Source organism: Haemaphysalis longicornis, unplaced genomic scaffold, assembly GCF_048455015.1.
Source record: "Haemaphysalis longicornis isolate Haplotype H1 unplaced genomic scaffold, Haemaphysalis longicornis Haplotype H1 scaffold_1, whole genome shotgun sequence".
Lineage (NCBI taxonomy): Eukaryota > Metazoa > Arthropoda > Arachnida > Ixodida > Ixodidae > Haemaphysalis > Haemaphysalis longicornis.
The window spans coordinates 314,111,848-314,125,624 of NW_027526203.1; the positions used below are offsets into that span (position 1 = coordinate 314,111,848).

Consider the following 13,777-nt stretch of genomic DNA (forward strand, 5'->3'; position numbering starts at 1 on the left):
CGCAGGCTGGCGCAGGCGCCTTCGCACACTCTCGTCAACAAAAGCTAATAAAAAGAAACAATTAAGCTTTTAGATTTATATTATTAAAGCATTAGAAGCAAAAAAATATTTGAATGTTATTAAAAAAGTATTATTTGTGTAACGTTAAAAAATTACTGATCTGCTGAAAGCCGCAGAGCGGCGCGACAAGTCCCCGAGGCGACCGAGGCGGCGGAGAACGCCGTACATTAGATTTATGCGTGTGTTTCACTAGTTCGGTAACATCGCAAAGTCGCTAAAATTGTAAGTACCAGTGCATTGTATATTTTAACGTGCGAGTATGTCATTCCTTGCTTAAGCTGCATGTCGCTAACTGCGTCTGTTACCGTCACACGTATTGCGAATCGCTGCCCCACCGATACCACCTTTGTACCTAGGCGCTTATGTTTGTGTGGGTGTTTTCTTGGGAGACTGTGAACTGTACCTTCTGCTTCCTACTGTACATTTTTTTTTCTGCTTCATCTTACAGAACTGAAAGCCGCAAAGAGTTTTCGTTTCAGTAGTAAACTGCTTCGCTGGGGTTATTGAGCATGACGTGTCGCCTTGTTCCCCGTACTCGTACTAGTAACAAGTAGTGTAGCCAGGCCTCGCTTTGAAGCGTAGTCATGCACTTTGCTCTGAAAGATCTGAACTGCTGCCCGCTTCTATAAATAAGTGTGCTATATCACCTCTTACAATTACGTGTCTGTTACAGATGTTGGAAGTCACAGTGAAGACTCTAGATTCACAGAATCGAAATTACTCGGTTCCCGATGACGTAAGTTTTTTTTAAATTCAGCGCAAATGTTTCAGTTGGCAGTACAAAACCTAAGTGGGTATTTAACGCTGTGCTCACTAACCTGCTTCAGTTTAGAGCCCCAGGTTCCACATCAGAAGCCCATATGTCTGGCGCGGAACCAGCGCAACCGGAACAGGGCACACCTAGACGTGGCGCACACGAAACGCAATTTTGAATTTGTTTCTGTTACATTTTTCGACTACTCGTGTGTCACTCATGTCAAACCGACGCGCACACTACTGCGGCCCACATGGGTCGCTCACGCTGTGTGGGTTATAATTGGGGTGGCTTGCTTACTCGTCACTAGCTTTTCTATCTGCAGCCGGGAGAGTTACCCAAGGAAATTACTCGCGGCAGGTTCCGTAAAAGCCTGTCAGGCCTGAAGTTAGCATGCCTGTAGTTAAACAAACCTAAACTTATCTATTTTGCGCGGGTAACCAATGATACACCTGCACGACAATCACCTTGATCTAACCCAACCCAGTTAAAGTCCTATGCGGCGATTGTTTTACAATTGAAGAAGTAGCTCATCTACCACCAAAAAGCCCAATGAATGAAAACTTGTGAAATTCTAAAGACCACAAAGTAGCACTATTTCTGGCCTAAATGGAAGTCTCTGCGTTTTCAAATGAGCACCATGCCACACTGCCGCGGAAGTGGGCAGCAGAATGGCTTTGCATGGAATATTTGTCCCAAGGATGCTTCAGGTGTCGCCCTTAGCCAATCGCAAGCAACTGCCAGGAGTTCTTTTCGGTAGTTTTACTGGCTGCAGGTAGAATAGACACTAGCTAAATTTCATGTCAAATTGCAAACGGTTTGTTTGCAAGAAGTCAATTTAGACAGTGTGGCTGTCTCCAAAAATGTATTGCGACAATCACTAAGTACCCCGTAAAGGTGGCATACAACTTCTTTGTTTTGAAGCAAAAAGTAGTGCGACTTCAGACATGCATTCACATGTACTGTCTCGTGTTCCTTTGTCGCGAAGTTTTGCTATTTTTCCTACAGGATGCATGTATACCAGCTAGCCCAACTCGCTGTCCTGCATGTCCCACTATAATCTTACTCAATGAAGTGTATATGGCACTACTAAAGATTTTGGGACTAAAGGGGCAGGGTTCAAATTACCTGCTGCTTTCAGCATGACAGGGTGGTACAGCTGCTCCAATTGCGTTATAGTGCTAGAGTTCCAAGTTACTGCTCTGAGTTGCTCCAAAAGCAGAAAATTTGCCCGGATGCACTTGCACTGTCTCAAAACACAACACATTTATTTATTTACAAGATACTGCAGGCATGAAGCCCAAGCAGGAGTGGTACAGGCAATAAACAGGAAAAAAAGAATATGAAAAGGCATCAAGCCTAACATCACATACATACAATTAAGCGGGATTACACGACTTTCATTTTGCAAAAAAGGGGGGGGGGGGAGAAACATGGCACTGAAGTAAAGCAATGCAACAACACAATGAAACAAACAATAGGCTCTGTTGCGTTCTTTGGGGGGCCAGTTTTGCCATGATCATATCCTGCCTAGCACTGCAAGTGCTAGTGGAGCTGCATAAAATGCGTCTCGGACATTACAATAATGGTGCCACCAAAGTATTCCCAACTGTTGACCTCGTTTGGAGTGCTCTTGTGGGGCCATTGTTGAAGCAAGCAAGGGCTATTAAGTGAATAGGGAAGGCATTACTGTGGAAGGGCTGGTAGTAGCATGAAGACAGAGCTTCAAGACCAGGTGAAATTAGGCAGGACATTGCTTATGAGTGCAGAATAACTCCTTAATTCTAGCACAAAACAGCAAGGTGTTGAATGGCCTGGTACTGCTGGCTAAAAAGCTGTGCCATCAAGATTGCTGTTCAAAGGCTTTACAAGTTAAATATTGGGTGTTGGCTCGATAGCTCCCTGTGAATGTGTAGTCGTGTTGAGAAAGACTTTGTAGTGCGCATCGCCTGATTACGGTGCAGCCATGGGTTCGGCTTGCTGTAGAGGTTATTATTGGACGACTTCAGCCAATCGAGCACTTCCGAGAGGAAATCGGAACAGTAACCTAGCGCTGATACATTGCTTGGTGTATGCAAATCGCATCACTGCTGGTTTCATGCAAGTTTTTGCACCGTAGCCTTATTGATAGTAAAACACCATTTTGAATTTCAACCACTGTTAGTCCATTTTGTAAGCCCACAGGCATTTCTTATTTGTGTTTGCTTATACTGGCTTAAAGGAGCCATGAAGAGAAAATACAAGTTGGGTTTATTAGAAAGACTGCTTAGACCCGATAACAATGATACCAATATCATCGCAATCTTCGAAAAAATAACGGAGATATTAACGAAAACGTGTGAAGCCGTGGCGACCCCCTAGCCAATTTCCCGCAACTTTTCTATGACGTCACGGAGCCTTGTTTGTGCAATTGGCGCCCCCCTAACTGACCTGTCGCGACGACACATGACTGGACGTCTGTAATGGGGTCTCTAGTTCCATTTTACCGCATCACTTGAATGCTAACGTGCAGTTAACGGACTGAAAATCATGTTTTATTGTTGGCCCGTATGACGTCAATCTCGCTCATAACACGTCACTGTGGCGCAAAATTTGAAAGTTATTAAATACTTCTTGCTTTTTTTTCGTTAAAAAAAAACATCTTTTGGGGCTGCAATGGAGCTGAGTGAGATACTGTATCCTAGTTCTTTCAAATTAAACGAAGTTGTATTTTCTCTTCATGGCTCCTTTAAGTCAACCAGCTTCTGGCATTGCTGGAAATGTGGGAAAAAGCATTAACCGCCTTTTCATGTTTTTTTTTATTATATCGTTTTTTTTTTTTGCTCGTGTATTCATACGTCAAGGAAAGTTCTTAAGGCTATCTACGAGCTATCCAGGACTGTGTGGGATCAGTAAATCAGAGACCAGCCATCACCTTTCCACTTGATGCTGGCTATTGTGGACAGGTTATAGTAGCCTCTTTGCTTTTGCCTGTTCTCGCCTGCCATGCAAGTTCTTGATTCTTGCTTTTAGTCGAATTAGTCTTGCAACTGGTATGTGCTAAACTTTGAAGTCTCGCTGCTATATGCTGCTACTCCTGCATAGTCAGAAAGAAAAAAAAAAGAGCCAGGTGGGACTGGGTGCCCAACAATGCTTCAAAGCATTTCGTTGTGTGTACCTTGCATTTCCAGGCAATAAATTTCAGAGAAAGCTGCAAAAATAAGCTGGTAAAACCAGGCATCTGGCCTAGTGTTCATGACTATCTGTCATGCATGACCAAGCCTCTGGGGACCACACAAGGTGATGGCGTGTGAGAACATGATGGCGAGCCCATGTCAAGGGGTAATTTATGATGCGAACGCATACAAATTGACGACAGAGATGCTGAATTGAACATAAATTTGTCGATCTATGGATGCACGTGGGACAAAAGGAAGGAGGCCACTTGGTTATCTGGCAGCTGCATATTGAACTGTCTTAAAGAGCCTGACACACCAATAGGCGGGGCGGGGCGACTGCTGCATTCCCGTCTGATAGTGTTACTACACATTAAAGATCCCCAGGTGGTTGAAAAAAAAATTCGGAGCCCTCCACTACAGCATGCCTTATCGCCTGCGTTGCGTCGGCGTACTAAACCCTACAATCAATCAAAATTGATGGTGTTACTAAATGTGGTTGCTATGGCATAGCTGATGTCACACCTTCAACATGCAACAAGGGAATACCCGTGCCACACGTACACGAAAAATGACATTAAGTGTTTAAGGCCTTAAGATACCGAATGACATTATTTTGGTGGGCCGTGCTACACGCGAAAATGCGAAGGCATTAAATGTGTTAGGCATGATAGTGATAATGACTAAAAACAGTAATGCACTCATATTTTAGAAGTTTTTAACGTAGAGAAAAATGTCGTACAACAGTTAAAAATGTTTTTTGTGAAAGAAAACATTGTGAGAAATAGTGTTTTCTGAAAAATGGTGTAAGCCGTTTCTAAAAGTGGCTTTAGCACCTGCCTTTGCCTGCTAGTGGTAGCCAAAACCGAAAAATTCAAAACGGCGAGTAACACAATGTTTTGCCTTTTGCCGCTGTTTTGATGAACTTAGTCTTTTTCAGAACTTTGCCACCAAGAGTGCACAAAAAATCGTCTTATTTCGAAGTTCAGCTGCGTTTTCGCGTCAACGCTCTGGTGCTGAGAGTGTCGTTGGTGTCATTTGGTGCTCATCGCGTTCAAGAGTAGGCAGATTTAAGGCGTTCATGAAGGCAAATGATTTTTGCAGAACTCCTTAAACCAAAAATGACATTAGAGCGAATGGCATTAGATTTTTGCATGCAGAAGCAAATTAATGGCATTAAAACTTTAAGGCATTAAGCACTTAATGTCATTTTTCGTGTACGTGTAACACAGGTATAACTCTGGTTGTGCAAGGCACTGTACTGTATGCAAATGCAAAACCTTACTCATAGTTTCTTGGGCACAGTTGTCAGAAACCTCTCGGCTAACTGCAGTAACTTTGAGAATTGGGCGAGTTGGCATACGTTCGTAATAGCGCAATGCAGACAGGACTTTGAGGAGAAGACTGGTCGAGCACTGTACTTCAGCTAAAAAATAGAACTTCAGCTCTGCCTGTAGGAATCAGGGCAGTCTGTGGCCCCATTCGCCATCGGGAAGACGTAGCTATCAGACATGCCCAGCACATGACGTCTGGCAGTGCACCTGCAACGCTATGGCACGGCTCTTCCCACACAGAGGTTTAGCTGGGCCCCGTCAGATGGCACCACCGCTTGACGCGCACGTGCAAGCAGAAGGTCCACTAAGGCGCTTGTTGAGGGGATGAACATGAGACAGCGGCAGTAGTGGCAGGGCGCATCTCAGGTGAAAGCTGATCTGCCGCGGGCTGTCCAGGGCTGTCCGTCTCCTGTTCACATCAAGGCCAGTCCGTGTGAATTGTGAACTTCCTCAAGCCTGGTGCCGGCGTGTGGTTTGGGTAGTTTCCAGATAAACAGCTGTGCTTTGGCACTGCTGTTTGTTATTGTGTTCGCGTATTGGCGAATCTTGCTGAGCTGTGGTGGGTGCAGTGGCCAAATAGTTGTGCCAGGAGCTAGTGCGGAGGCCCATGCCAAAGAGGCAAGCTATGTTGCTGTAAGAGCTCCATTCCCACAGAACATTTAAGGTCCAGTTGGCTGCTGCTCAGGCTCCTATGCAAGAATGCTCTCTCCAGAAATGTGTCAGTGTCTGAAGAAATAGGTTTTATGGATCTAGTCTGTTATCATCTGCAGACAGAATTAAGAGGGCTAGTTAGTTCAAAGGCAAAGGTTGGGGTCTAGGTGAAATGAGGTCATTTTTCGAGAATGTGCTGGAGGCAGATTTTTGTTTAATCAAAGTGCTGGGAATCTGTTATTGATATAAATGTGGTACACGATTAATTTCTGTGTGGTGCTTTCTAGTGACCAGGAATAACAAGTGACCAGGAAACTCGAGTCTGCGCATGTAATTGCAGCTTAGAAAATCAAGTTCTGAACAAAACAGACGAGTATTGAGGCTTGTTAACCTGCTACGTCCCGTGATTACTGCATGCAAAAGCTGGAAGTGTCCAATGCCAGCGCCACCTTGTGGCAGATGTGTACAACTTGATGGCCAGCTGACTACAATGGGGGAGCGGGTGAACTCCTGGGCATCTTTTTAGGCACTGTTGGACATGATGTAGGGGGGATTTGCTTACTGACTCTTAGTTCTTACAAAAGTGAAAAACATGGCTGTGTGCACGAGAAGTTGTCGCGTTTGGAAGATAACCAGGTGGGCTAAATTAATTAGTAGCGTTCATTGTGGTGTGTACTGTAACCCAAGTTTCACTGTGAACCTTTTTTATTCCAGTATGGCTACTTATTCATTCTGAAAGCTTTATTTTTGCCTTCGTAGTTCCTTCTAGGTGTTTGTGATATGTCATTGCTTTGGGAACTCCATTTCTCCTGTCTACAATGTATTTCAGCATTGTTTACAGTGGTTGTGTGTAAAATGGTATTGTTTATGTTGCTTCTCTTAGATCACTGTCAAAAGCTTCAAGGAAAAAATAGCGGGCTCCGTGGTAAGTGCTGTTGACAATTGCTGTGCCCCTTTTGGTGTAGAAGATGCAGCTGATACGATGGAGTCATGATCTGCACTGTTTCAGAACATCACTGCTGACAAGCAGCGTCTGATATTTTGTGGCAGGGTGCTGCAAGATGATAAAAAATTGAGTGAATATGGTAAGTTCGCCCCATGACCTCCTTTCATTGATGCATTGTTTCAAGCCAGTGGTTTGCTGCCTATTGTGGCCATGCAGATTTCTTTCAAGTGGGTGGAGGGAATGACTGTACCTTGGCTAGCTATAAGAAACCATGCCTAGCCAGGTGCTTCTCGATCTTGTGACCGGGAGTCCAGAACTTGTGCTTGCACATTTGGGAGCATCTGCATACTTGTGCAACGAATTTGAGGAGACCGTGGTCTTTAAGCAATTGTTATTACTTTCGGACTTTCAGCACAGTGTTTTTTTTTTTTGGCACGCAGAGAACAACTTGTAATCATTTTTTGTCTCTGCAGTGCAAGTTTGATGTTAAGTTGTGTCACATCGTTTGACACAAACTTTTGATTAGCCAGCTACCAGATACTGGCTTAATTTCGATGTCTTTTCTAAATGGGCCATAGAATTCAACTTTACTACAGCTGTAACTTCAGCTTTTTCAGTGCAAAAATTGAAATTTCGCGCTATTTTAAAGGAGTATTGACACGAAATTTCAAAGCTGAGATAACCACATAAAAAGCTTCCTTTTTATATGGAGATATCTCCCAGGACGTTTCAACAGTAACCGTTCAGTATAACATTTTAAATCAATTTTTATCCTTGCGCACACGAGAAAGCTCATAACGGATACCGTTTTGACATCGGCATCAGCATGACTGATTCAGTGCCTTGCTGTGCACCTTGCCCCAAACTGCGACGCCAGGGCTCCCATGTGGTAGCCAAGGCGCTGACTGCTGTTGGTGCGCACAGCTCCGTCTTGTGTATCATGTCACTGTTTCGGGACTGATGTAAAGGTACCCAGGCGCGTGCGACCACGGCCGGTCTGGACGTGCTTGGTCGCTCTAGCCTTGCTTCCAGACCGGCAGCGGTACGAGGACAGGGATGTCAAGAGCACTGTCCTGTCGTGGCAACCTTGTCATGGCGCCATGGTCGACCATCTGATGTGCCATTCTGTGCCATTCAGCAGCAAAAAAAAAAAAAAAAAGCACGAAAATTTTGTCAGTACTTTTTAAGAACTAATATTTTGGTGAAGTAAAGTACAAAAAATTTTCTACTTGTACCATAAAGTTGAAGAAAGTGTTACCTTTCTAAAGTGTTATTGCAATATCCAGTTAACCCTTTGCCTACCGTAGACTAGCTGAGCACGTCCACATAGGTTGTACAGCTCCTACCGAAGACGAGCTACGCCCGTCCACGCAAGTGCTTGCGCGCTACTGCAGTCGAGCTAATGCTAGTTTATTTATCATGTTCGTCGTGTTTAGCATATCGTTTATCATTTTAGTTTTTTTTTTAGTTTAGTTTAGTTTTTTGGCCGTAGTTTTGAAAGCTTGATGACAGGAAATGTCGGCGTCTCCTGTCACTTGATGACAGGAGATGCCGACAGCCCGAACCCTGAAGTGCTTCGCCCCTAAAAAACATCGGTCATGACTACTGCACTCGTTATCGGTCATTTTGGAGCCCTGATGGCGCTTTTTTGCAGGACACTGCCGCCTTGCGGCGAAGCCATTTTAGAGCAATCTTTTTTACAGAGAAATAAAGGAACATTATTTCACTGAAATAATGGCGCCGTTTTATTCAGAAAAAAAAAGCTCTGCAAATTAAGCGAAGAACGTTTTTTGGTAAATTCGGTACTTTATTTATTTTTTTTTTCACGGTGCACATGCAGCAAAAATTATACAAATCTGGTTTGTGCATATTTTGGTACTGTGGGCAACGGTTGATTCTGCAGCAAAAATGTAGGTTTTGAAGGAAAAAGGAAAAGCTTTGAAATGTAGGCACTAGTAGTTATATAAATAACTTCAGAGTTTTACAGCTCGGCTAATGTTCATGATAGGAGTGTAATATTTCACTAGTATTCTTTAGAAATTCCAGGTTATAAGTGAAAATAGTGCATAGAACTGTAAAGACAAGGCTCTTCCCTTAACACTTTCCTGCCCATGGAATAAGCAGTGATTTTGAGTAGTCTAGCAAATAATTTTTTCCCAGTCGCAAAAAATAAGTAACATATAAGTGTATGGTATCGAAATGTAGGAGGGTAAATTTCCTTTGCAGTGGTAATTGTTTCAAACAAGAGTATTCATCTGGAAAGCAAAAAGAAAATAATTCAGGGAAGCTTGGACTCGCGCGCAAGACGCTGTTGTAACATCGCTGAACACATAGTAAAGTTTCAGTATCATCGTTTATTTGCATTGTTTTGGTGCTAGTAATCGTCGTCATATGCATTGAAGAGGTCGTCGTCGTCGTCTTTGCGGCAAGTGGTAGATGCAAAGTCATCCTCGGCATTGTAGACTTCCAGCTCTTTGTCGTCAACTTGAGGCAGCAGTGACGGGATCTGCAAGTCATCTCGGAAACGAGTGGCACTCTTGTAGCCGTATCTCCAATTATCCGTAAGGGCTTCTAGAGAATGTGGTGACCTCTCCCAAGCAGGGCGCCTTTTCATCTTTATCAATAGCGCTGGAGTTTTTTTTTACATGTGACCAGGGGGGTAGCCAGAGGGGGGGTTAGGGGGAGTTCGAACACCTCCTGAAATTTTTTCCAGGCAGTGCGTAAGAGAGGCGTAGGGCTCCTTTAGACAAAACGCACCCTTTTCCATAACCCAGAACCCCCTCCGAAAAAAAATTTCTGGCTACGGCCCTGCATGTGACATAGCGCTTGACGACAGCGCTGTAGTTTCTATTTTATTTTTTAATTTTTTCTAAAGCCACTGCGTGCTCATGAGTGGTACTGGTGGTAAAAACATTTGAGCTTGAGGGGGAAGGGAAGTGGTCAGCCTCCGATGCCCAGGAGGCCCCGAGCCCGCGCCGATTCCAGAGCTCGTTTCACCAGGGCGAGTTGCTGCTCCGGTGCCGAGCTTGCTCATGAGCATTCGCATTTTCTTGGTATTTTTTCCTGCAATGGCAAACTTACGGCTTGTACAACTGCTCCTCTGCTAAAAAAAAAAAAAATCTACAGCAAAATTTTGCGACACAAAAAATGAGCGAACACGTTGGTGTTGCTCCACACAGAAAAAACACAAATAAAGGAAGATACATTTTGTACACTACTAGCAGTGCAAAACTCCTGCAAATATGGAATGCCTAACATTTCTCGACTTGCAAAGCATAAAAAAAAAAAAAGTTAGCCCTAGTGGGTTTCGTGCCACTGGTAAAGCGGTTCTTTGAACCTGTGAAACATAAGTTGGCTGCACATGCATCGCAGAAAGCATTGGGTCTCTGTTCCACTTTTTTTGTTGGTAGCACCTTTTACAGTTTTGATGCTTTTGTATTTTCTGGGGCTTGTATTGAACAGTGGTGTCAGGCTGCTGGTTGGTTTTACGCACTCTCACTTTCCATACTAAAATCCGATTAATTATAGAGGCCATGCAGACAAAACACAAGTTTGGTTCATTCGAAAGATTGCTTCGTTAGAATCGTGCTGACATCACTTTTAACCTAAACATCACTCAAATGAGGTACATAATTAGCCAGGAAGGGAATGGCCATTCGACCCACTAGCTCATTTCAAGCAACCGATGTCATAAGCCCTGCTGTGCGATTGGTTATAGCAGTAAGAATTGTGGGGTGAGCAAATAAAGTTACGAACAAGGTGTGAACACCGAAGCAGTTAGTGCGGCACTTTTCCGGCCGCCCGCTAACACAGCAGTCGGACGCACTGGATTTGTCAAACAACACTGACCCATGACACTGACCAACTGACACAAGCGGCATGGTCGCTTACGTCACCATGTTTGTCGAGTCACAGCTTAAGTTTTAGGAAACGATTAGTATGAACCGTAATAAAAATATGACAGGTGTAGAAGTCCGGCCAGAAGCAAAGTGTGAACACTGGCACTTCAGCACTATTGCAGCGCCATCTCTGAAAGTGGGTGATAAACAAGATAATTGAATCGGCGCCTGTGAGATGGGAGCAGCCCGGTCAGCAGGCTATATATAGTTTTAAGGCCCGGCTCTTAATACGTCATTGTTGACGTCGCGAAAACACATTTTAGTGGGAGAATTGAAATTTTGTCTTAAAATATTTAGTTTCTCAATGAATAAGGCATTGTTGTTGAAAATTAAGCGCTAGCTATGAAACATGGACAAGAAAGAAGGATGACAGCGGTGCTAAGTGCCGGTTTTGTCCTTGTTTGTGTTTTATAGTTCGCACCTAGTTTTCAACAATGTATGTTCACCAACTAGCTCGACTCTCAATTTTACTTCAAGGCATCATTTGCTGCCGAACAAGCACTTAGGGCCCTATAAAACACTAAATCTTTTGAATTAAACTTTTTTTCGTCTGCATGGCCCCTTTAACCCTTTGAGGGTCGAATTTTTTCGCCAAATGCGTACCCCCAGGGTCAATTTTTTTTATTGCTGATTTAAATTATATGGACGAATCTATATCGAGAAAAAAATAATCAAATTTTTTTGCGTGACTGTAAAGTGACAAAAAAATCATTTGTGTTACATACATGTGGGTTATTATGGCGTTACACAAAAAAAAATTCTAAATAAAAACAAGAGAGTAACAAGCCACGACCTTTCGAGTGTATCAAAATCAGATAGACATCAGTTTCACGGGCGCAAAAAGCGGGAAGCGCCTGAAGGACGATACCGAAACCAGCCGCTGCGCGCGCGCGCCGGCGCGCGTGGGCGAATGCGGGAGCGATAGACGGCGCACTGCTCATAAAATACAAAAAAAAAAGAGAGAGAAAAGAGCCTCATCAGTTTCACAGGCGACCTTGGTCTGTGGCAGGCGCAAGAAGCGAGAGGCGCCCGGGTACCCGGTGGGCGATACCCAGCGCGCCCCCTCGTTAGTGGATGCGCTAGCGATAGCCGGCACGCTGCTGAAATAAATCATAAAAAAATAAAGAGCCATTGGCGCAAGAAAAAAATTTGACATATTTCCGAAGTGTGGCAGCACATGCCAAGCAAGAGGAGTTGGCAAAAAAGGCACGCTTTTTAAAGATACAAGCGATGCCATACATGTACGTCATTAACCATTTTGAAAGTGTTTGCCGATGCCGTACATGTATGGCCGTGACCCTCAAAGGGTTAAGGTTGTCCTTGAAGTTGGTGCGGCTAATATTGGAGAATTTCTATGTAAGCATGTCCAAACTGCTAGAAATGTGTCATTACCGCATCGTGGTCGCTTGTGATGTTGACACCTTTGTTATATCTTAAGAGCAACTCCGGCGGCGCTATAAAAAATCAACGCTGTGTGAAAAAACAAAAGAAAAGAGTATTTAAGTGTGTCTACTATTCGGTAGATGGGGGCAGCTCTCAGAGTGCACTCGGAAAGCGCCGAATTTGAATGGGAAAACTCCAAAATTTGAACTTGAAAGCATTGATAAACTATTAAGTTGAATAGGTGTGGGCAGGGAAGTGTTAAGAACTGGAAAGAGTTAAGTAGAATGGTACATGAATGGGCTGCTGACAGCTGTAGCATTGCAGTTGGATTAAGTTTCTAAACCTAGAATTGTCAATTACTGCGACCTTGCAGAAATGAGTTAATTGCTCAGGGGCTGGTCATACAGGCTATGGTAAAGGTATGGTGCATTGGAATAATTATTAGGAATAAGGACTTGAATATTAGGGCTCAGATATTTTTAAAGTATACGGTAGGGTTGGAAAGTGAGACTGGGTCTAGGTGCATGCCACAGAAAAGCATTTTATGCGGTGTATGCATTTCTGCCCCAAGCCTGCGGTTTGCAAGTCCTTTGGCCTTTTTTTTTTTTTTTTTTTAAGCAGTCAATAAATGAACCAAGAGTTCAACTAGTGAGTGGTTTGTGTGAAATTTCACGTGAGGCCCATTTTTAAAATGCTTGAGATGGTGAGTGTAAAAATGTTTTCAGCATTAATTTTCCCATGTTGTGTTTCCCAAACCGTGGTAGTCTGAACGTAACTGCAGAAATCTGAACAGATAAATGGAACGACGTACACAGTGCTTGTGTGCGTTCTTTTTCCTGTTCGTATTTTTATGATGTGTTCTGACATTTTTACCAACTCTCCCGAGTACAAATCACTCTGTAGGAATCATCAGCTCTCTTGTGACGCTTTCCTTGCATCATTGAGTGCCAGATGCACGATTTAATGGCCAGCCGAAGTTGTCCTTTTGCTATGTCGATTGGTAGGCGTACTGGCTGAGCAGTAGTGAAGTGCACCCCCTCTCCCTCCTTCCCTGTTGGCAGACGTCAATGGCAAAGTCATCCATCTGGTGCAACGGCCGCCTCCGCAGCCAACTTCGGGTGGCTCGCCGTCATCGGGGGCTGCCAGCACAGGCTCGGCGTCATCGGGGGCGGGTGCCCGGAACAGCACCACTGGGGGCCTGCCCCATCCACGGGAGGGGGGCGGCTTCCTCCTGGGAGCCTTCACCATTCCCCAGGACATGATTGACCCCGCCCAAGTGCAGGTGGGTGTGGCCGCTGGGCTGCTGCTCTTCTTCCCCTCACCGCCGGCACTGTAGGCCCGGCTCCAGGGGAAGATGTCTCCATACGTGCGCTGCGAAGCCCCATCACCTGTCCCAGTATACCCTCGGGCTAAGGCCAGATGAGTTGCTGCTCGTGAGTTGAGCAGCAGACGAGTGAGAAAATGTGCAGAAACTCGCATATAATACTGCATTTTTATCCGGATTTCACCGTGTCAAATGTGCAGCTCATATGCGGATCTGAGCAATTTTCAGAATATCCTTGGCACATTTCTTACTGGCATTTATTTCACTCACT

At 44.3% G+C, this 13,777-nt stretch overlaps 1 protein-coding gene across 5 annotated transcripts in view; it reads left to right on the plus strand.

Annotated features, from left to right (window-relative positions):
- Positions 1-169: 169 nt before the first annotated feature.
- LOC144150472 (large proline-rich protein BAG6) overlaps positions 170-13,777 on the plus strand; it is a 117,915-nt gene continuing 104,307 nt past the window's right edge. For all 5 annotated transcript variants that reach the window (XM_077682155.1, XM_077682156.1, XM_077682157.1 and 2 more), the window contains exons 1-5: positions 170-282; positions 734-796; positions 6,838-6,879; positions 6,964-7,039; positions 13,244-13,464. In XM_077682155.1, the coding sequence (XP_077538281.1) occupies positions 734-796; positions 6,838-6,879; positions 6,964-7,039; positions 13,244-13,464 (402 nt within the window). In that variant the 5' untranslated portion in view covers positions 170-282. The remainder of the gene's footprint in view (positions 283-733; positions 797-6,837; positions 6,880-6,963; positions 7,040-13,243; positions 13,465-13,777) is intronic.